This window comes from Phyllobates terribilis, unplaced genomic scaffold, assembly GCF_046119375.1.
Source record: "Phyllobates terribilis strain yellow unplaced genomic scaffold, ASM4611937v1 Scaffold_11__3_contigs__length_659146591, whole genome shotgun sequence".
NCBI classification, from domain to species: Eukaryota; Metazoa; Chordata; class Amphibia; order Anura; family Dendrobatidae; genus Phyllobates; species Phyllobates terribilis.
In genome coordinates this window covers 165,575,284-165,599,867 of record NW_027362771.1, presented here as the reverse complement: position 1 = coordinate 165,599,867, position 24,584 = coordinate 165,575,284, and the positions used below count along the sequence as shown (strand labels likewise).

The window sequence follows — 24,584 nt, the reverse complement described above, 5'->3', positions numbered from 1 at the left end:
GGGTGGTAGACCACTCTTGCACGGGGGCCCACCGTAGGATTCCCCTGTTCTACTGTGGGCCAGTCCGAGCCTGTATACATAGAAAGGATTATTTATCTTTAGTGACAGTGACTGTATTCATGAAAAAGTTGTTTGCAATTAATTAAAATAATACAATATTAAAATTTTATGTAAAATGAGGTATTACTTTGAATATTACCTTCACTAACCCCTTCCCACAAACAGATGTTCACTTACATGGTAATACAGTAGGATGAGTAGGATGTAATGGTGAGTCCAGTGGATGGCACAGGCACAGAAATTGTGCCAGGACAATTAGCAGCGGGTGCTGAATGTAATATAAAGCTGACACCCCACTGTAATGGCTACAATCACAGTTACCACATAACTTAACCAGTTATCTGCTGCAGACAATACCAGCTAAGGAGTTTGACTAGGAAAAGGGGTCCGCTTTTCTTTGCCAAGGGAGGTGACTGCGTGATGTCAATTACTTTCTGTTCCAGCAAGGTCTGTCAAAGACACCTATCTGTTAAGCCCCCGTCTCACATAGCGAGATCGCTAGCGAGATCGCTGCTGTGTCACGGTTTTGGTGACGCAACAGCGACCTCACCAGTGATGTCGCTATGTGTGACACTTTGCAGCGATCAGGCCCATGCTGTGAGGTCGCTGATCGCTGAAAAGTCTCCTGGACCATTTTTTGGTCGTTGCCTTCCCGCTGGTCAGCACACATCGCTGTGTGTGACCAGCGGGAGCAGCGATCAGGCTGGTAACCATGGTAAACATCGGGTTACTAGGGGCACACGCGCACCTAGTAACCCGTTGTTTATCATGGTTACGAGCCTGCTAAAGTGAGCGGTAACCTTCCGCTCACTGTAACAGAGTGGTAACCATGATAAACAACGGGTTATTAGGTGTGCGTGTGCCCCTAGTAACCCGATGTTTATCATGGTTACCAGCCTGCTAAAGTGAGCGGTAACCTCCCACTTACTGTAGCAGAGTGGTAACCATGGTAAACATCGGGTTACTAGGTGCGTGTGTGCCCCTAGTAACCCGATGTTTACCATGGTTACCAGCCTGCTCCTGCTTCAGCAGCTGGCTGGTAACCAGGAGCAGGACATCGTGGAAAGATTCTTTCCACGATGTCGCTGCTCCCCTGATCGTTGGTGAGCCTGCCTGTTTGACAGCTCACCAGCGACCACATAGCGACGCAGCAATGATCCCTAACAGGTCATATCGTTGTCGGGATCGTTGCAGCATCGCTAAGTGTGACGGGGCCTTTAGACTATGCAAGAGACCTGCCCTATTGTTTGCCTGTTAGTCATAAGTGTAACTGATTGGCAATGATGCTTTCCAGTAGTGACTATTCCTAGCTAAATGAAAGCGATGAAAGAGTTGAAACAACATTACATACAGTTATAAGAAAAAGTTTGGGCACCCCTATTAATCTTAAGCTTAATGTTTTATAAAAATTGGTGTTTTTGCAACAGCTATTTCAGTTTGATATATGTAATAACTGTTGGACACAGTAATGTTTCTGCCTTGAAATGAGGTTTATTGTACTAGCAGAAAATGTGCAATCTGCATTCAAACAAAATTTGAGAGGTGCATAAGTATGGGCACCTCACCAGAAAAGTGACATTAATATTTAGTAGATCCTCCTTTTGCAAAAATAACAGCCTCTAGTCGCTTCCTGTAGCTTTTAATGAGTTCCTGGATCCTGGATGAAGGTATTTTTGACCATTCCTCTTTACAAAACAATTCCAGTTCAGTTAAGTTTGATGGTCGCCGAGCATGGACAGCCCTCTTCAAATGATCCCACAGATGTTCAATGATATTCAGGTCTGGGGACTGGGATGGCCATTCCAGAACATCGTAATTGTTCCCCTGCATGAATGCCTGAGTAGATTTGGAGCAGTGTTTTGGATCATTGTCTTGCTGAAAGATCCATCCCCTGCGTAACTTCAACTTTGTCACTGATTCTTGAACATTATTGTCAAGATCTGCTGATACTGAGTGGAATCCATGCGTCCCTCAACTTTAACAAGATTCCCGGTGCCGGCATTGGCCACACAGCCCCAAAGCATGATGGAACCTCCACCAAATTTTACTGTGGGTAGCAAGTGTTTTTCTTGGAATGCTGTGTTTTTTTGCCGCCATGCATAATGCCTTTTTCTATGACCAAACAACTCAATCTTGGTTTCATCAGTCCACAGGACCTTCTTCCAAAAAGAAATTGGCTTCTCCAAATGTGCTTTTGCATACCTCAGCCGACTCTGTTTGTGGCGTGCTTGCAGAAGCTGCTTCTTTCGCATCACTCTCCCATACAGCTTCTCCTTGTGCAAAGTGCGTTGTATAGTTGACCGATGCACAGTGACACCATCTGCAGCAAGTTGATGCTGCAGCTCTCTGGAGGTGGTCTGAGGATTGTCCTTGACTGATCTCACCTTTCTTCTTCTGTGCCTTTCTGATGTTTTTCTTGGCCTGCCACTTCTGGCCTTAACAAGAACTGTCCCTGTGTTCTTCCATTTCCTTACTATGTTCCTCACAGTGGAAACTGACAGGTTAAATCTCTGAGACAGCTTTTTGTATCCTTCCCCTGAACAACTATGTTGAATAATCTTTGTTTTCAGATCATTTGACAGTTCTTTTGAGGAGCCCATGATTGGCTCTTCAGAGGAGATTCAAACAGGAGAACAACTTGCAAGTGGCCACTTTAAGTAGCTTTTCTCATGATTGCATACACCTGGCTATGAAGTTCAAAGCTCAATGAGGTTACAAAACCAAAAAAAGTGCTTTAGTAAGTCAGTAAAAAGTAGGTAGGAGTATTTAAAACAAGAAAATGATAAGGGTGCCCATACTTATGCACCTGTCAAATTTTGTTTGAATGCAGATTGCACATTTTCTCTTAGTACAATAAACCTCATTTCAAGACAGAAACATTACTGTGTCCAACAGTTATTACATATATCAAACTGAAATAGCTGATGCAAAAACACCAATTTTTATAAAACATTAAGCTTAAGATTAATAGGGGTGCCCAAACTTTTTCATATAACTGTATATAACAATAACATTTTTTCATTAACAATATACTAAAAAACAAGTAGGAGGTAGTGCCACAATTATGACGACCCCTGGAAAGAAAGATAACATGTTATTTACACTACATCGCAGAAATGTTTTTCTTATTTCCCTCATAAAAAAAGTTAAGAAAAGTCAAACTATTGTGGTAGATTGACTGCTTCCAGAAGTAGACACAGGAATGTTTTTCGTCTGCAGGTTTATTTAATATGGCATAAAGCACTGCAAGTTCAACAAAATAAACATGGCCTTGCTGGCATAACAGCAAAACAAAAGATAAAGTATAGCACAGTCCATATGCATGCATCCTGGTCTCCAACCAGACAACAGCAAAAACTCAATGCTGGAGATTTAACTTCTCCAGCCACATCCTTGAGGTGGAGATATGGTGCGTAGGCATCCCGCCCATCTCACACCTACTCACAAAAACCCAACCCTGATTAACCTCTTCAGCACCTAACATGCTTGAGAAAAGCTTCTGGGTTTTACATCACTAAAGATAGCAACCTCCATGACACATATCTCCCCTCACATACATCGCCAGTGACCTTGTCACACTATATATACTGTATTCTCGATAAAGATGCAAAAAATGTCAGAATGCGGTGGTGTGTAGACACGGGACCTTCCGTGGGCATAATACTACTGAGACAACACAAGGTGAGGGTAAACAGTGTGTCAATACTTTATTAAACCACCAAACAGACAATAAACATATAGAACAGTCTCAGCAAATACCCAAGATGGTGCAAAATTACGCAGTCTCACCCTTCTGCTGGCCCGCCGAGAATAGAGCACCTGCGACTTTGGGACTTCCAGGGCCAACTACCTCAACCAGTGGTACCCCACTTTGGATGGACACCCACAGGAGGAGGTAGCGGCAAGCTTAGGAAGCTGACAGTCCATTGAGGTACGTGGCCAGGAGACTCAAGGGTCCCACCCTGGCTTTCTCCGAGTGTATCCATGGGTTCCAGGTGACCACAGGGTCCCACCTGCAACCCCAAACAACATATCCATGGGACCAGATGACCTCATCGTCCCAACCTGGTTTCCCCAAATGTATCCATGGGTTCTGTGATAGTCAGTGGAGCAGATCTGTATCCCTTCAGCTGGGGCCAGGGTCCTCTAAGCTGACATCCTGTAGAGTCACATTTGTATCCCTCTTGATGGAGCCATGTGTCCTAGTTGTGTCCTGAATAGTCTCCCTGATTCTACGTGCAGCATGATAGAAATCCCTTATTATATTTACATCTGTGGCTCAGGTTATCATTTACAGGTCAAGGGAAAGGTGGCAGGGGCTCATGTCTCATTGTTTGAGCATTTAATAAATTTGCATAGTTAGTATCCCACTGCTCTGCAGATCAGCAAACTAGCTGGCCTAGTGCAATATGTAATTAGCATTTTAACAAACATCATTGTTCCAAGACTTTGAGTCACTGTCTTGCAAAACTAGCAGTCAATACGTTGTAGTAGCTGATATAAGATGTAAATAACAGCCATTCATCAATTACCAAATATCAACTCAAATGACCATTATCTAGGCTTATTCAAACAATAGTCTGTGTTGAGCAACCAAAGAAGAACACAAATTCAAAAGTCAACATAAAGATAAAAGGTGTATGGCTCCTGGCCTACTGAATTTACACGTCTGGATAATTAAGATTAAAAGCTGTGTCGTCACAGGTGGTATAATCATTATTTTTTTAAAAAACGTGCTTTCATCCAATAAAAGGCGATTAATGGTTTGCACAAAAAAAACAAAAGTATTGGGATTGACTTAAAAAAGTTGTCCACTACTTGGACAACTCCTTCTTATACCCCACGCCTTGTCCCTATAAAATAAAAACACCTATACTCACCTCCCACGCCGGTGCTGTTCCTGCGGTGTTGGCACTCGCTGTCCCCGGGGCTTCTGCACTGTTGTGACATGTGAGCCTGGCACCCAATCAGCGCTGTCAAATTGAACATGAAGAGGAAGTCAGAGATAAGCCGCAGCCCGGACTTCTTCTTCATGCTCAATTCATACGAAGGCAGAGACAGTGACGCCAACGCTAATTGGGCTTCAGGCTCATGTGTCACAACAACCGCACGAGAGCCCTGGGACCGCGAGTGCCGACAGTGCTGGAACGGCGCCAGCACGGGATATGAGTATAGGCTTTTTTATTTTATTGGGGCCAAACATTTAGATCAAGAAGGGGTTGTCCTCTTGGTGGACAACCCCTTTAATCATTGCATTCAGGTTTTTCATTCAGTTCCATTGCTATAGATGTGTCAAATCCGACCACTCACCCTGCAGTCTGTCTTTACAAACATTTTAGATGGAATGGCTCATTCAAAAGAGCTCACTGAAAGTGAATGTGGTACTGTCAACGCTATAACAAGTCAGTTTGTGAAATTTATTTCTTCTTTTTCAAATATTCCACAATCAGTTGTGAGTGGGATTATTGAAAAGTGGAAGCATTTAAAAACGTAAGCAACTCAGTCACAAAGTTGTAGACCATGTAAAGATAAAGATCAGGATTGCCGAGTGTTCAGGCACACAGTGCATAAAGGTTGCTAACGCTCTGCTGACTCAGTAACTGCAGAGTCCAAACCTTCTCTGGCATTAAAGGGAACCTGTCAGCAGGATTTTGCTAGGTACCCACATGGCGCTGTGATACTGATTACAACAATACCTGTGGTGAAGAAATCGGTTTTGTGGATTTTGTGGAATCAGGGTTTGAAGTTTTCTTATAATCATACTGTAGCTTTGCAAATCAGGGCGGGTCTGTGGGGCGGGTCTGTGGGTAGGGTCAAGCATGGGTGGTGCTTGCGTACATTGATCTTGTGGCAGTCTTCAGGAAAATGGCGCCAGTGGTGACACATACAGTACAGACCAAAAGTTTGGACACAAACAGGACAATGACTCCAAACACACCTCCAGGCTGTGTAAGGGATATTTGACCAAGAAGGAGAGTGATGGGGTGCTACGCCAGATGACCTGGCCTCCACAGTCACCAGACCTGAACCCAATCGAGATGGTTTGGGATGAGCTGGACCGCAGAGTGAAGGCAAAAGGGCCAACAAGTGCTAAGCATCTCTGGGAACTCCTTCAAGATTGTTGGAAGACCATTTCCGGTGACTACCTCTTGAAGCTCATCAAGAGAATGCCAAGAGTGTGCAAAGCAGTCATCAAAGCAAAAGGTGGCTACTTTGAAGAACCTAGAATATAAGACATATTTTCAGTTGTTTCACACATTTTTGTTAAGTATATAATTCCACATATGTTAATTCATAGTTTTGATGCCTTCAGTGTGAATGTACAATTTTCAAAGTCATGAAAATACATAAAAATCTTTAAATGAGAAGGTGTGTCCAAACTTTTGGTCTGTACTGTGCACAAAATGACTTCACGGCAGTCTTCAGTAAAATGGCGCCGGTTGCCATTTTATTGAGCTGAGCTCTAACTAAATCTGCGCATGTGCCACAACCGCGTCATTTTCCTGAAGACTGCCAGGAGATCAATGTGCGCAAGCACCGCCTGCGGCTAGGACTGTGTCAGTGTGAAGTTTAAACCAGAAGGACTATAAAGACAACAGGAGCAGTGGAGGGGCCATGGCAGAGCTGAAACCCCTCTCACAGTCCCACCACAGTGTATGAATCTATGATTATAAGAAAACTTCAAATCCTGATTACACAAAATCCACAAAATGTATTTCTTCACCACAGGTATCGTAACCCATTCATGACATACAGTATCTCACAAAAGTGAATACACCCCTCACGTTTTTGTAAATATTTTATTATATCCTTTCATCGAACAACACTGAAGATATGACTCTTTGATACAATGTAAAGTAGTTAGTGTACAGCTAATATAGCAGAGTAAATTTGGTGTGCCCTATAAATAACTCAACACACAGCCAATAGTGTCGAAACCGCTGGCAGCAAAAGTGATTACACCTCTAAGTGAAAATGACCAAACTGTGCCCAAAGTGTCAATATTTTGCGTGGCCACCATTTTTTTTCAAGAACTGCCTTAACTCTGTTGGGCATGGAGGTCACTAGAGCATCACTGGTGGCCACTGGAATCCTCTTCCACTTCTCCATGACGACTTCATGGAGCTGGTGGATCTTAGAGACCTTATGCTCCTCCACCTTTCATTTGAGGTGCCCCACAAATGCTCAATTGGGTTTAGGTCTGGTGACATGCTTGGTCTGTCCAGTACCTTTACCCTAAGTTTATTTAGCAAGGCAGTGGTTGTCTTGGAGGTGTGTTTGGGGTCGTTATCATGTTAAATACTGCCTGCGGCCGAGTTTCTGAAGTGAGGGGATCATGCTCTGCTTCAGCATGTCAAAGTACATGTTGGCATTCATGGTTCCTTCAATGAACTGTAGCTCCCCATAGCCGGCAGCACTCATGCAACCCCAAACCATGACACTTCCACAACCATTCTTGACTATAGGCAAGACACCCTTGTCTTTGTGCTCCTCACCTGGTTGCCGACATACACGCTGGACACCATCTGTACCAAATAATTTTATCTCGGTCTCATCAGAACAAAGGGCATGGTTCCAGTAATCCATGTCTTTAGTTTGCTTGTCTTCAACACAGTGTTTGTGGGCCTTCTTGTGCATCGTCTTTAGAAGAGGCTTCCTTCTGGGACTACAGCCATGCAGACCAATTTAATACAGTGTGTGGCGTATGGTCTGAGCACTGACAGGCTGACCCCCATCCCTTTTAACCTCTGCAGCAATGCTGGAAGAACTTATACATCTATTTTGAAAGACAACCTCTGGATATGTGCACTCACCTTCTGTGGTTATCCATGGCGAGGCTTGTTCTGAGTGGACCCGGTCTTGATAAACCGCTGTATGGTCTTGGCCGCCATTCTGCAGCTCAGTGTCAGGGTGTCCGCAATCTTCTTATAACCTCGGTCATCTTTATGTAGAGTAACAATTCTTTTTTTCAGATCCTCAAAGAGTTCTTTGTCATGAGGAGCCACGATGAACTTCCAGTGACCAGTATGAGAGTGTGAGAGCGATAACACCAAATATTACACACCTACTCCACATTCACACCTGAGACATTGTAATGAGCCACCGGGGAGGGAAAATGGCTAATTGGACAGAATTTGGCCATTTTCACTTTGGAGTGTACTCACTTTTGTTGCCAGCAGTTTAGACATTAATGGCTGTGTGTTGAGTCATATAGAGGGCACACCAAATTTACACTGTTATACAAGCTGTACACTGACTACTTTACATTGTATCAAAGTGTCATATCGTCAGTGTTATCCTATGAAAAGATATAATAAAATATTTACAAAAATGTGAGGGGTGTACTCTTGTGAGATACTGTATGATGTAAACTTATGCCTTATACTGGCTCCCTGACTTTGATGCAGGCTTGCACGCCGAGCTCGCATCTTTCCCGTGACATGATTGCGGGGCGCCGATGGGTTGTCATGACAGCAGAGGATCTGCTGAAGACCACCGTTCCCGTCATTACGATTCTCCTGTGGCTGGTGTTCATAGGAGATTGTGACTTTCTGTATACATAGCAGTACTGATGCACTGCTAACGATCAGATGATGGCATCTTCAAGTCCCGTTCGATGACTATTAAATGCAGTAAAAAAAAAAGTTTTTAAAAATATGAAAAAAATAAAAGAAAACACAAAAGTTCAAACCACCCCCCGTTTTGCCCCATTAAAAATAAAACAATAAAAAAAAAAAAAAATACACATATTCGCTGCATTTGTAAAAGTCTGATCTATCAAAATATAACATGAATTAATTCGATTGGTAAACAGCGCAACGAAAAAAAGCTAAACACCAGAACTGGGTTTTTTGTCCGCGCAACAATGCAATAAAATGCAATAAGAGGCCATCAAAACAACGTATATGCCCTCAAATGGTATCAGTAAAAATGTCAGCTCAGGGCGCAAAAAATAAACCCTCACACAGCCCCATATGCCGAAAAATGAAAACGTTACTAGTCTCAGAAAATGGCAACAAAAGCAAAACATTTTTTTCTTTTCACCACTTAAATATAAAAAAATATATACATGTTTGGTATCTGTGTAATCATACTGACCTGGAGAATCTTATTGCCAGGTCAGTTTTACCATATAGTGAACATGGTAAATAAAAAAAACAAAAAACAATTGTGAAATTGCCCTTTTTTGTCATTTCAACGCACTTGGATTTTTTTTCCCATTTTCCAGTACACAGTATAACAGCGCCAATATGGCCATGTTTGTACTTTACTTAGCAAAATCCTGCTGACAGGTTCTCTTTAACATCAGCACAAAAACTGTGCGATGGGAGCTTTATGGCATAGGTTTCCATAGCCAAGCAACAGTATCACCTAACAAAGGGATGTCAAACTCAAATATACCGAGGGCCAAAATTAAAAACTTGGTCGAAGTCGCAGGCCAACCTTGATATTTATTAAAAAAAGATCTTCAGTTGAAGTTTTTCCTTGTCATCAAATTTAATGACGAAACTTTTCATATGGAAACAAGCTTAAAGGGGTTGTGCCACGAACAAAGTACGTTTTAATTAATAGATATTAGAATAAAATAAAACACATAATCACAAATGGGGCATACTGGAATAATAAAAAGTAAAATCATATGGCCCAATGACCTAATTTAAATATGTAATAACAAAAGATAAAAACCTTGAATTAGTAAATATTAAAGATAATAAAGTATGATGCCAACAAAAGTGTCCCCAAACACAGTGAATTCCTGCACAGTACCCTCCACACGCACGGTATAATGACCCTACTGTACTCCCAGCAAAGTATGGTGACCCCAACACAGTTTGTTGCCGGAAACTGTGATCCCCACACAGCCCTCCATACAGTATAATGGGCCCCACCTAGTCCTCCATTCAGAATAATAGTCTTCCATACAGAATAATGGGCCACCTCATAGTCCTCTATACAGTATAATTGCATCACACAGCGTCACGGGCCAAATATAATCACCCTGAGGGCCAGATTTGGCCCGAAGGACCATGTTTGACATGTGTAACCTAGCACAATGTCAAGCATCAAAAGAAGTGATTTGAAGCATGCCATCACTGGATTCTGGAGCAGTTGAAAAGTCTGGACTGACAAATTACACTATCTGGCAGTCTGATGGACAAGTTTGGCTTTGGCGATAGCTTGAAGAATATTACTTGTCTGACTGAATTGTGCCAGCTGTAAAGTTTGGTGGAGGAGGAATAAAGTTAGGGTTTTTGCCTGGGTTGGTTGAGGCCCCTTAGTGACAGTGAAGAAAAATCCTAATGCTTCAGCATTGCAGGACAATTTAATGTTTCCAATTTTGTGCAAATAGTGTAGGTGCAAGGTTGTAGGGGGTGATTTTTTTACATCCTACATTAGTGGAAGACACTTATATAGAGGTCTCACTGTCAAAACACGTTTCAAATTCAGGGTTCTTAAAAACAGCTACATTTATTTCATAATTTTCTAATTTGTAGGTGTTTTACTTGACAACATTTCAAAACTGAAACTTTATAATAAGTAGCATTCTCCCAATTTGTGGTCTTTGGTGCACCTGGACTTGAGCCACCACCTGCATTTTGTTGCATACTGTCACAGTTATCCTCCCAGTTCTCACATTCATTCATTCTTTGATGATCTCACATACTCAGGTCTTCTCACTCCACTAGAATCTCATGACACACCCTGTCACTTGGTCTCAGGACAGTTCTCTCCCTGGATTCTGTCTCCCACCAGCCTTAGGCGGACTATGTGGCTATCCTATTTGAGACACCACTGCCCAAATTTTTCTGACAACTTGATTTCAATACAGTAGTTTCAAACCTAAGCCACTCCATCCTGCTTTTCTCTACCGTATTCACTGTAGCTTCTCACTATCCCTCCCTGCCAGGGTGTACAGCAAGAACTGTGATTTTAATAACTGTATTCCAGCTCAACTTAGCCCTATGACCCTCCCTTTCTCTTTAGGGTACTAGCATCTTCTTTACTACTACTCTTTTGGACAAAAAATCCTTTTCTGTTCTTCATCAGACGGTCATGTGATTCACTTCTAGTTATTCAAAGTTTTGCTCCACAACATGACATGTGCTCTTCTTCAGTTAGTCCACAATTAACCCCTTGGAAGATCGAGCACTAATTTGCATATACAACACATTTTATCAATGAACAATATGCTCAACATTCGCTTTGTCGGTATGGGAGATCAGGGTACATTTGGTGTAGGTCCAGAACAGTTATACAAAATAATAGTATTTGTTATGAAGATTTACATGGATATAATTCCATCCCATAACAGTATCAGCTCAGCATAAATACGTAAGGAAAGAGCTAAGCATCCCTCTTATGCTTTGACATGGTGAAGGCCTTTTCTGTTCCATCATGACTGTGCCTCAGGTCCATAAAGACATAGTTTGGTGTGGAGGAACATTACTGGTCCGCAGAGAGCCCTGACCTCAAACCCATCAAACACCTTTTGGATGAACTAGACCAGAGATTGTCCAACATAAATGTCTAACCTCATAAATGCTCCTATGCATGAATGGGGAAAGATTTCCACATATTCCAAAATCTTGTTGAAAGCCTTCTCAGAAGAGTAATAGCTGTTCTAGCTGCTAAATGGGGACCAACTCCATATACATTTACAGCCTATGGATTTGGAATGGAATAGAATGCCATAAAAGCTTCGGTAGGTGTAATGTGTAGGTTTCCCAATACTTTTGACCATATATTATATTTTACCATACAGTGTATTTGTATCCCAAATTGGTGCAAATGAAGTTTATTGTTGCACTCTGAAAAAAAAAAGTCATACAGGTTCCCACAAAAGAATTAAAAAATCTGTATCTCTTGTGATGTTCTTAGTCCTGGATATTTACATCCATGGTTTATCCAAGAACTGTATGTCTATCTGTTACGCAGTTGGAAGATAATACATTTTAATTTTACAAAGAGCCTCTGAAAAAGAAAAGCTGAAATCTGATTCATTACTACGGATAATAACATCACTTTTTCTTTGCACTAGTTTTGAAAACTTTCACTCATTGTTTCTTTATTTTACATTGTAAAGGCTTTGTGTTCTCCATTTTTTATTAACTCTGTATATTGTCTACTATATAGCAACAAAATGACCCTACAACATTTCCCAACTATAAAAATATATCATGCACACAATGGGGCAGATAAGAGGAATCTGTGTACCTTATTCATTAAATGGGTTGTCCAGGTTTGGCTTGGAAGTCTACTATGTGACCCTGCAGCATTTCTCTGCAAGCGGACGGTCATGTGACTACAAGTATGCGATTGTAAGGCAGCGCTTGTCATTATCCTGGGGGATACTCGCTTTGCTGCGTAAATCAACTCACATATGATAAGCTTTCTGTTTTTCAACAATGCTCAGCAGTTTATTACACTTCATAAACAGCTTCTTTCCGGGTCCAACTCCGTGGCCCGCCGACACACTGATAAAGTCCACGAGCCCAAGTGGCAGACCGGCCCACTTGGCTCTAATTACAGCCTTCCGCAAGGAAATACTAAAACAATGTCCATTTAAATGTCCATAACACACGAGTATTACCTTTGCCGACTTCAGCTGTGATAGTCCTTTTCATACGCCACCACTGTGGCTCTACGGCTTACCACACGTGGTCTCCAGCCGTCACTCCCTTTAAGGCTTACTGGCATATTACACATATCATACCCAGGCTTCACCCTTCAGGACACTTGTGTGGCACTCCGAGGCTTACTGGCATCCCCCATAATCTCACACAGGGATCCAGGCTTCACCTCCCAGGAGTCCACCAGGCCTCACCAGGCCTCACACGAGCGGTGTTCCCCTCACACACAGGGAACAGCCTCGTGCCTCTCACACGGTGCCCACACAGGAGCTCCCAACAAACAGGAACTCCTACACACCGGAACACACCCACATAGGAACACACAGGGTTTATATATACTGCAGCACACACACACACCCACCCACAGATAGGACCTTCTGTGTGCATAAGGACCTGTGTGATGTCACGGTCATGTGACCAGTCAGTTAAAGGGGAAGGTACATGGTCATTCAAAACACACTGAACCATTAAAGGGATGTCTGCTGCATCACACGATATGAATACTCCCAGCAATACAATATGAATAGACGTGTACAGCCCCGCTCAATGCATACTCCTGGATATGTGTGTGCGACATCAATTGATACAAGTGGATTAAGAGAGACCGTACTTGTCTAATCAAAGTGTGGCCGGGAGTATGCATGACTGCCTGCCCCAGGCACCGGAGTATCCTAACAGCACGTAATGTGAGGATACACAAGTCTACAGACACATAAAGTGCCAAACCTAGACAACCCCTTTAAGTGGCACACTCTGCTTAGTGAATTAGGCACATCTGTTACCTGGGCACTGGAGTACAATTCTAGAGTAAATTAAGCCACTAGAGTACCATAAAGTATCATGAATTTAACAGGCTATGTCTATATGTCCACATCTGCCACGAGAGGTGGTGAGTTCTTCAATGGAAGTCTTCAAACAGAGACTGGACAGACATCTGTCTGAGATGGTTTAGTGAATCCTGCATTGAACAGGGGGTTGGACACGATGACCCTGGAGGTCCCCTCCAACTCTAACATTCTAGGATTCTATATTGGTGTCACTAGTTAGAACGTGTGTGTAATGCCAAATGTCAATATTTTTGCTCATCTTTTGAGTTTCACAAAAATATTGCAACTTATTATGGTGTTTTAGAATTCTGGTACAAACACCTTAATAAACTTAATTTTGAAGTAATATGCGAATGCATATATGCAATGCAAATGAAGATGAAAGGCAGGACGGAGCACTTCCATGGTCTCAGCTTGGGCTCCAGTCTCAGACTAAATATTCCCTCCACTAGGTTATTGTCAGTTACCAATGTTATGGTGGAGGTAGACTGAAATTGAGCCAGAAATCAAGGCAGTGGAAGTGCTCCATTCCCATCAGAGCACTGCCATCCTCATTTGCATATTACTTCTGAAGTTGATTTCTTTGTAGCAGATCAGCTTTTTAGTTTAATAAAGGTATGGGTTTACTTGTGTTCTTATCTACACACACATAATCAGTTTGGAGAGGGTAGAATGAGTTTATACATTCCCTTTAAATGCAGGCATCTTAGAATTATAGTAGATGGACCAAACTTATCACAGTAGTTTTCCCTGAACTGTAAAGCATCTTCAGACAACTTTGTCTGACTTTATACCACCTCTAGGTTGGTTTATTTGAGATGTTTTTTTTTGCTCCAAAATTGTTTTGCAAATTTGAGCCTTTTAGGTCACATCCTTTCTCTGCAAAAAAATCCCTTTCTCTATAAAGCTACTCTCCCTTGTCTAGTAAGGCTCAAAAGTGTCTGAAACACCTAATAAATGTGCAGTGAATACAATTTGTGGCTCAATTTGAATATTAAATCTATGCCAATGTTTTTCAGATGAAAGCAGTCAAGATTAGTAAATTCAGTATTTATTTGAATATTACAATGTTACCATCTCCTAAACTGAGATCCAAACTTGTGATATTCTGCCTCCTCATGACTACAATTATAATAAATCTGTTACATTTTCCATACTATTTCCATACCAGTATTGGAAGATTTTGAGCAAATGACTTTCAATCTACAGGAACATTAGCATGACAAAATGGGGGTTATTTTTCAAATATCTGAGATAATAATGTATATAGGCTTGAAAATGTAGCAGATATCTTGTTCGATTTATATCGCTCAGTGTTTTTTCTTCAGTTTTCTACTTAAATATATGTTCATACACAAACTTTCATTGATTTCTTTTCCTATCCCAACAGAGTGCTTCTCTGGAGATAATGATCATCTATTGGCAGTCCGGGAGAAAAGGACCGGGAAACCCAGATTTGTTTACAGTCATGTGCAAAGTATTGAAAAGAGTTTAGATCTAGAAAGACAGAAGATGCCTGAACACAGTTTTCCTTCTTCATCCCACTTGAAAATAAGTAAATATATTCATCCCATGTTTGTAAAATCAGCTTTCCTTCGTTCAACTCATGACCAGCCACTTAATCTGTTGGCCTCAGAAGATACAGATGTTGAAGTGGAAAACCTTCCTGTTCCACAGTCAAATGTAATTTTAGTGGTAAGTGATTTATAATGACTATAATATTTGAGTGAGTTAAAAATCTAAAAACTAGTCAAATATATTAAAATTAGATATTTACAGAGGCAGTGGCATAACTAAAGTCCGATGGGCCCCGGTGAAAGATTTGGACCAGTTTCCCCCCATCTTGCTATATATATATTGTAACGGGTCTGGGAGGTGGAACCTCTGAGCAACTATACAAAGGGGGCAGTCCTTGTAAGGAAGCGGGTGGCTCCCAGGGAAGGCGGGCAGGTAGTCACGGCAAGTGACAGGGACAGTCTCTGGGTAGAAGGACAGGAGGTCACGGCAAGTGACGGGGACAGTCTCTGGGTAGAAGGACAGGAGGTCACGGCAAGTGATGGGGACAGTCTCTTGACAGGCGGATGGTCACGGCAAGTGACAGCAGGATAAGAGTCTCTAAATAGGCTAGCAGGCAGGTAGCAGGTGAGTGCTCCCAGGTGAGCGGGCAAGAGTCTCTAGACAGGCAGGTGGTCATGGCAAGCGACGGCAGAGCCTCCAGGTAGGCTAGCAGGCAGGTAGCAGGTGAGCGCTCCCAGGTGAGCGGGCAAGAGTCTCTGGACAGGCAGGTGGTCACGGCAAGTGACGGCAGAGCCTCCAGGTAGGCTAGCAGGCCGGTAGCAGGTGAGCGCTCCCAGGCGAGCGGGCAAGAGTCTCTGGACAGGCAGGTGGTCACGGCAAGTGACGGCAGAGCCTCCAGGTAGGCTAGCAGGCAGGTAGCAGGTGAGCGCTCCCTGGTGAGCGGGCAAGAGTCTCTGGACAGGCAGGCAGGTATCAGGCAGGTATCTGACAGGTACTTCCTGGTCCGCAGACGGACTGATCCATAGACAGACTGGCAGGTGCTGGTAGGCAGACTGTCGGACCACAGGATTGCAAGCAGGTAAGCAGATATCAGGCAGGTATCAAGCAGGAATCTGGCAGGTGACTGGCAGGTAACTGGTAACGGGACCTGAGGGCTGAAGCAGAGTTGAAAGGCTTTGCAGCAACATTGCTCGGGCACCTCCATTTTGGAGGAGGTGCCTTATATATGGTGAGGTCCTCCGGCCATTGGCCGGGGACTCCTTAGGATGGCGCGCGCGGCCCCTTTAAGAGAGGGGGAGCGCGCGCACGCGCGCCCTAAGCACAGAGGCCGGGAAGAAGCGCGCGCTGCCAGCAGAGCAGGAGGAAGCTGCCGGGCACGGAGCGGAGAGGTGAGGGGAACGGCGTCCCTGTCTGGCAGGAGGCAGGGACGCCAACGCTACAGTACCCCCCCCTTTAGGCCCCCCCTTTTTTAGGCCAGAGAGAAATTTATCAAGGATGAGCGGGGCATGGATGTTCTCCCGGGGCTCCCATGTTCTCTCCTCAGGACCAAACCCCTTCCAAACCACTAGAAAAAAGGACTTTCCTGTTACTCTTTTGGTGGCCAGAATGTTCTCTACCTCAAACTCGTTTTCAGCGGAAACCGGAGCAGGAGGCGTACCTGTAGACTTGGAAAAAGAGTTAAGTACCACGGGTTTGAGTAGAGATACATGGAAGGAGTTAGGAATCCGCAAGTTGGCTGGGAGTTTCAATTTATAGGCCACCGGGTTGATTTGTTTGATAACTTCCAGTGGGTCGATGAACCGAGGCCCTAACTTGTAGGAAGGAATCTTGAGCCGGACATACTTGGACGAGAGCCAGACCTTATCTCCAGGACGGAATTGTGGTGGATCCAGGCGTCTTATGTCAGCCTGTTTTTTCATCCGCTCGGATGACTGAAGAAGTGCGGATCTGGTACTTTCCCAAATGGAGGAAAATTCGTTAACGAGAGATTCCGCAGCCGGATTGTCCACCGAGGTGGAGACGGGAAACGGGATCCGAGGATGCTGACCGAAGACTACAAAAAACGGGGATTTGGAGGAAGATTCGCTCTCGTGATTATTGTAAGAAAATTCGGCCCACGGTAAAAGATCCACCCAGTCGGAATGGTGAGCATTAACAAAGTGCCGGAGGTAACTGGTTAAAATTTGGTTGATCCATTCTACTTGGCCATTGGACTGTGGGTGATATGCAGAAGAAAAGTCCAAGGTGACCCCCAGCAGTTTACACATGGCTCGCCAAAAACGAGAGGTGAACTGAACCCCTAGGTCGGATACGATGTGGAGAGGAAGACCGTGTAGACGGAAGACATGTTGGATAAAGTCTTTAGCTAACTCTGATGCAGACGGGAGACCCGGCAGGGGAATAAAGTGAGCCATTTTGGAAAAGCGGTCAGCGACCACCCATATGACCGTACAACCGGCAGAGACAGGGAGGTCCGTTATAAAGTCCATAGCTATATGCTGCCACGGGGCAGCAGGTACAGGAAGAGGAAGGAGACGGCCGGCTGGCAGATGTCTCGGAACCTTGTTGCGGGCGCAGGACACACAGGCTGAAACAAAGTCTATTACGTCCTTGTGCAGGGTAGGCCACCAGTAATGCCGGGAAATAAGCTGGAGGGTCTTTTTCTGACCAGCGTGGCCAGCTAGCTTGGACGAGTGTCCCCAGTGTAGAACCTTCTCACGATCAGGAACAGTTACGAACGTCTTACCGGGTGGAAGACGATTTAGATTCACGGGGGCCACCTGCATTACTTTGGCGGGGTCGATGATGTGTTTAGGCTCCTCCTCAAGATCAGAGACCAAAACGGATCGGGATAAGGCATCATTCCCACCATACAACGCAGGAAACGCTCTCACAAATCACTCAATCATCTGCTCACTCTCTGTATCTTCCTTCTATTAGTCGCAGGTGATATTTCTCCCAACCCAGGACCCTCCAGTAATAATAACACTAACTCTTTCCCTGTTACATTCAGAAACCCTGCTAATCTCATTAATATTCCCTGCATATCTTCTGTCTCATTCAACTGTGCCCTTTGGAATGCGCGCTCAGCTCGTAATAAACTCTCTTACATCCATGACTTTTTCCTCTCTAATTCCCTCAACCTTCTGGCTCTCACTGAAACCTGGATCCAGCAGTCGGACACCACCGCCGCTGCAGCTCTCTCCTATGGTGGCCTACATTTCTCTCATACCCCGCGACCTGACAACAGATCAGGTGGAGGTGTTGGTCTGCTTCTTTCAACAAAATGTACTTTTCAGGTTATCCCCCCTGTACCCTCCCTTATCTTCCCGTCCTTTGAGGCCCACACAGTCAGACTCTACCGGCCCTTCTCCCTGCGAGTGGCGGTTGTCTATCGCCCCCCAGGTCCCCCCCGTCAATTCCTGGATCACTTTGCTGCCTGGCTTACAAATTTTCTATCCTGCGACATCCCCACGATAATCATGGGAGACTTTAACATCCCAATTGGCGATCCTCTTTCCCCATCTGCCACGCATCTTTTATCATTAACCTCCTCCTTCGGCCTTTCACAGCTTGCTAATTCTCCTACACATGAGGACGGGAACACATTGGACCTGATCTTCTCCCGGCTTTGCTCAGTACATGACTTTACTAACTCTCCCCTTCCACTCTCTGACCATAATCTTCTTTCATTCTCTGTCAAGAACTGTGACTCTACTCAAGACACTCCCACCGTCCACACTTATAGAAATTTACGCGCCATTAACACCCAGAAATTTATAAAAAGGTTGCAATCATCATTGGCCCCAATCTCCTCCCTCTCATGTCCCGACTCTGCATTGAAGCATTATAACAAAATAATGCTATGCGCCCTGGATGAAGCCGCACCTCCTACACAAAGAACAATTCGGCATAGACGGCGACAACCCTGGCACACGCCTCAAACACGTCTTCTCCAGAGGTACTCCAGGTGCGCTGAACGACTGTGGAGAAAATCAAATCTGCCCGAAGATTTCCTCCACTATAAATTTATGCTGAAAACATATAACTCTGCCCTTCACCTCTCCAAACAAACCTACTTTAACAACCTCATCATCTCACTTTCCAATAATCCTAAACGACTCTTTGACACGTTTCATTCTCTCCTCAATCAAACAGCACAGGCCCCGACCACCGACCTCAGCGCTGACGATCTGGCTAACTATTTCAAAGAAAAAATTGACCATATCCGACAGGAAATTTTCTCCCAATCCCCAAATGTTATGCATGCTCCCCCCCGCCACATTGTATCTTGCTCATTTTCTGACTTCGAACCAGTCACGGAAGATGAAGTGATCAGGCTCCTTGCATCTTCTCGCCCTACCACCTGCACCAGCGACCCTATTCCCTCACATCTCCTTCAGTCCCTTGCTCCAGCTGTCACCTCTCACCTAACTAAAATTTTCAACCTTTCCCTCTCATCTGGTATCTTTCCCTCTTCTTTTAAACACGCCAGCATACAACCATTACTTAAAAAACCATCCCTCGACCAGAACTGCACGGCCAACTACAGACCTGTTTCCAATCTTCCCTTTATCTCTAAACTCCTGGAACGCCTGGTCCACTCCCGTCTAATCCGCTATCTCTCAGACAATTCTCTTCTTGACCCTTTACAATCTGGTTTCCGCTCTTTATATTCTACTGAAACTGCCCTCACTAAAGTCTCTAATGATCTACTAACAGCTAAATCTAATGGTCATTACTCCCTGCTGATTCTCCTGGATCTCTCTGCAGCATTCGACACTGTGGATCACCAGCTCCTCCTCACTATGCTCCGCACTATTGGCCTCAAGGACACGGTTCTCTCCTGGTTCTCCTCTTATCTCTCTGACCGCTCCTTCTCTGTGTCTTTTGCCGGCTCCTCCTCCCTACTTCCTCTTACTGTCGGGGTTCCTCAAGGATCAGTCCTAGGCCCCCTTCTTTTCTCCTTATACACCGCTCCTATTGGACAAACAATCAGTAGATTCGGTTTTCAGTACCATCTCTATGCTGATGACACCCAATTATACACCTCTGCTCCGGACATCACCCCTGCATTACTACAAAAGACCAGTGATTGTCTTTCTGCTGTGTCTAACATTATGTCCTCCCTCTACCTAAAACTGAATCTGTCAAAAACTGAACTACTCGTCTTTCCTCCCTCCACTAACCTACCTGTGCCCGATATTGCCATCTCCGTTTGTGGCTCAACCATTACTCCCCAGCTACAAGCCCGCTGTCTTGGGGTCATTTTTGATTCAGATCTTTCTTTCACTCCTCACATAAAATCACTCGCTCGTTCATGTCATCTACACCTCAAAAACATCTCAAGAATCAGGACTTTTCTCACCTTTGACTCGGCAAAAACTCTTACTGTCGCTCTTATTCATTCTCGTCTTGACTATTGCAACGCTCTACTAATCGGTCTCCCTCTTACTAAACTCTCCCCTCTCCAATCCGTCCTGAACGCAGCAGCCAGGATCATATTCCTCGCCAACCGCTACTCAGATGCCTCTTCCCTGTGCCAGTCATTGCATTGGTTGCCCATCCAATATAGAGTTCGTTTTAAACTTATCACGCTTACCCACAAAGCGCTCCATGCTTCAGTACCCCCCTACATCTCCTCCCTTGTCTCAGTCTACCACCCTACACGTGCCCTCCGTTCTGCAAATGACTTGAAACTAAAATCCTCCATAATCCGAACTTCCCACTCCCGTCTCCAAGATTTCTCGCGTGCTGCGCCAATTCTCTGGAATGCACTACCCAGGACAGTTCGATTAATTCCCAATACCCACAGTTTCAAGCGAACCCTAAAAACACATTTCTTTAGACTGGCGTATCACCTAAACACACTCTGTCCATCCCAGCTTTCCCCCATATTAAAATCTTCTTCAACTTCGGGTTCAAACCAACCATGCACATAAAAGCCTCTGTCAGGGCTGCACACATACTGGCTGGCGACCAGTCCATGTATTATTATTTATCCTATTCAGTATATCAAGGCTGCATTATACAATATATGTACTTTTTACCTTTTGTCTCCCCCACTTCCTCATAGACTGTAAGCTTGCGAGCAGGGCCCTCACTCCTTTCGATATGAGATATGCTTATTCTGTATTGTCTGTATATGTCCCCCCTAAAATTTGTAAAGTGCTGCGGAATATGTTGGCGCTATAAAAATAAACTATTATTATTATTATTATTATTATTTTTGTCAGCCGGGCGAAAATGTAGAATGAAATTAAAGCGGGCGAAGAACAAGGATCACCGGGCTTGGCGCGGGTTAAGTCTCTGGGCACTCTGGAGGTAAGCCAAGTTCTTGTGGTCCATGTAAATTATTACCGGGTGAAGAGCCCCCTCGAGCAGGTAACGCCACTCCTCCAATGCCAGCTTAATGGCCAACAATTCTCGGTCTCCTATAGAATAGTTGCGCTCAGATGAGGAGAAGAGTTTGGAGAAGAAGCCGCAGGTTACCATTCTTCCGGAAGACGACTTTTGGGTAAGTACTGCTCCGGCTCCGGAGGAGGAAGCGTCGACTTCTAGAAAGAATTGTTTGTTGCCGTCCGGACGATGCAGCACAGGGGCGGAGGAAAAAGCTCGTTTTAAAGTAAGGAAGGCCTCCTCTGCTTCAGGCGGCCATTCTCTAGGATTAGCGCCCTTACGGATGAGCGCCGAGATAGGGGCAGTCCGGGAAGAGAAGTGCGGAATGAAGAGGTGGTAGTAGTTGGCGAAGCCCAGGAACCACTGAATAGCCTTCAACCCCTCTGGTCGGGGCCACTTCTGGATGGCAGACAGTTTCTCAGGGTCCATTTGTAGGCCGGTCTGAGAGATTATGTAGCCCAGAAACGGAAGCAAGGTCTGCTCAAAGAGGCACTTCTCATATTTTGCGTAGAGGTGGTTCTGCCTGAGCCTGAGCAGGACCTGACGAACATCCCTCCGGTGAGTGAGAAGATCCGGAGAGAAGACCAAGATGTCATCCAGGTACACCACCACGCAGGAGTAGAGAAGGTCACGGAAGATGTCATTGACCAACTCTTGAAAGATAGCGGGAGCGTTACAGTGACCGAAGGGCATTACAAGGTATTCATAGTGACCGTCCCGTCCCCCTGACGGATACGGACCAGATTATACGCCCCACGGAGGTCCAGCTTGGAGAAGATTCTAGCCCCCCTCAGACAGTCAAATAATTCAGGAATGAGCGGAAGGGGGTATTTATTCTTCATTGTGATCTGGTTAAGGCCTCTATAGTCTATACAGGGACGGAGTGAGCCGTCCTTCTTTTTGACGAAGAAGAAGCCTGCTCCCGCCGGAGAGGTAGATTTCCGGATAAATCCCCGGGCCAGATTCTCCTCAATATATTCAGACATGGACCGGGTCTCAGCAGCGGACAAAGGGTAAATACGCCCACGGGGAGGAGTAGCGCTGAGCATCAGGTCATTTGGGCAGTCGTATGGTCTATGAGGGGGTAATGTCTCTGCTTCTCTTTTATTAAAGACGTCCGCAAAAGGCCAATAGGGAACCGGTAGGCCGGGTAGATTGGCTGGGGTAGGAGAAGGACGAGCAGGATGAACGGGAACTAAACAAGTCTTATGGCAGTCCTGCCCCAGCGAAGAACTTCTCCGGTCTGCCAATCAAGCACGGGTGCGTGTCTCTGGAGCCATGGTAGGCCTAGCAAGAGGGCGTGAGAGAGTCCAGGCAGAACATGAAAGAAGATGCTCTCAGAGTGCAGCATTCCCACCTGCAGCGTTATGGATTCGGTGATGAGTTGGATGGGATGAGGTAAGAGGCCCCCATCCACGGCGGCGACAGATAAGGGTACAGCCAGAGGTTTGGTGGGAATGCGGTATTTCTCTACCAGGGACTGAGAAATGAGATTTCCGGCAGCTCCAGAGTCAAGTTGAGCCAGTTCAAAATAACGGTTCTCCCCGCAGATGATAGAGACCGACAGCATTAGAGATGGAGAGGGTTTATTTCTGTCTAGGGCGACCTCTCTGAGCGACCCTAGACACAGGCGTTTCCCGACCTCTCCGGGCAGGAACGGATCCGGTGCTCCTTACTGCCACAGTAGAAGCAGCTCCCCTCGGCACAGCGTAATTCTTGACGGGTCTTGACCATCTTGGTCTGGTCGACCTGCATAGGCTCGGGTGAGTGCGCCGGGGGAGTAACGGAGGAAGTGACGGGTCTCTGGAAGGTAGGGGCAAGGCGTGGAAACCTCCTCTCACGGGCGGCCTCTTTGGTGCGCTCCTGGAACCGGATGTCAATCCGGGTGGCAAGTGTAATTAAGTCGTTGAGAGTGGTAGGAATGTCCCGACCGGCAAGTTCATCTTTAATACGGCCGGACAGACCCTCCCAGAAGACGGACACCAGGGCGTCGTTATCCCAGGCAAGCTCCGAAGCAAGGGTACGGAACCGTATGGCATATTGGCCCACGGTGAGACTTCCTTGGCGGAGGCGTAGCAGAGATGAGGCGGATGAGGTCCTCCGTCCTGGTTCGTCGAAGACCTTCCGGAAAGCCGTGAGAAAGGCTGGCAGGTTGGACACCAGGGGGTCTCCTCTCTCCCATAGAGGATTTAGCCAAGCCAGCGCCTCCCCCGTGAGATGGGACATGATGAAGGCTACTTTGGCTCGGTCGGTGGAAAACTGGTGTGCCAACAGTTCGAAGTGCAGAGTGCACAGGTTAATGAAGCCCCGTGCCTGACAGGGATCTCCGCCAAAACGAGGAGGGGCGGTGAGGCGGGGACCGGGAAGAGATGCCATGGAATTGATGGGCAGCGACGCTGCCGGGGTAGGAGTCGTGCGACTGGAAGCAGGTCCCGAAGAGGTAGTCAGTGTGTCTAGGCGGGAGTTAACACTACGCCGGTGGCTCAGGATGGACTCCTGTTGGGACCTCTGACGGGAAAGTTCATGACATAGGTCCGAGAGCGAGGGAGCTTGGGTGCCACCGGGTTCCATGGCACGAGCAAACTGTAACGGGTCTGGGAGGTGGAACCTCTGAGCAACTATACAAAGGCGGCAGTCCTTGTAAGGAAGCGGGTGGCTCCCAGGGAAGGCGGGCAGGTAGTCACGGCAAGTGACAGGGACAGTCTCTGGGTAGAAGGACAGGAGGTCACGGCAAGTGACGGGGACAGTCTCTGGGTAGAAGGACAGGAGGTCACGGCAAGTGACGGGGACAGTCTCTTGACAGGCGGATGGTCACGGCAAGTGACAGCAGGATAAGAGTCTCTAAATAGGCTAGCAGGCAGGTAGCAGGTGAGCGCTCCCAGGTGAGCGGGCAAGAGTCTCTGGACAGGCAGGTGGTCACGGCAAGTGACGGCAGAGCCTCCAGGTAGGCTAGCAGGCAGGTAGCAGGTGAGCGCTCCCAGGTGAGCGGGCAAGAGTCTCTGGACAGGCAGGTGGTCACGGCAAGCGACGGCAGAGCCTCCAGGTAGGCTAGCAGGCAGGTAGCAGGTGAGCGCTCCCAGGTGAGCGGGCAAGAGTCTCTGGACAGGCAGGTGGTCACGGCAAGTGACGGCAGAGCCTCCAGGTAGGC

The 24,584-nt window shown here is 45.7% G+C and overlaps 1 protein-coding gene across 1 annotated transcript in view; it reads left to right on the top strand.

The window, feature by feature from the left end:
- The window catches only part of PTPRR (protein tyrosine phosphatase receptor type R), a 315,415-nt gene that overhangs the window by 43,175 nt on the left and 247,656 nt on the right, over positions 1-24,584 (top strand). The window contains exon 2 of the mRNA XM_073651783.1: positions 14,910-15,214. Within this exon, the coding sequence (XP_073507884.1) occupies positions 14,910-15,214 (305 nt within the window). The remainder of the gene's footprint in view (positions 1-14,909; positions 15,215-24,584) is intronic.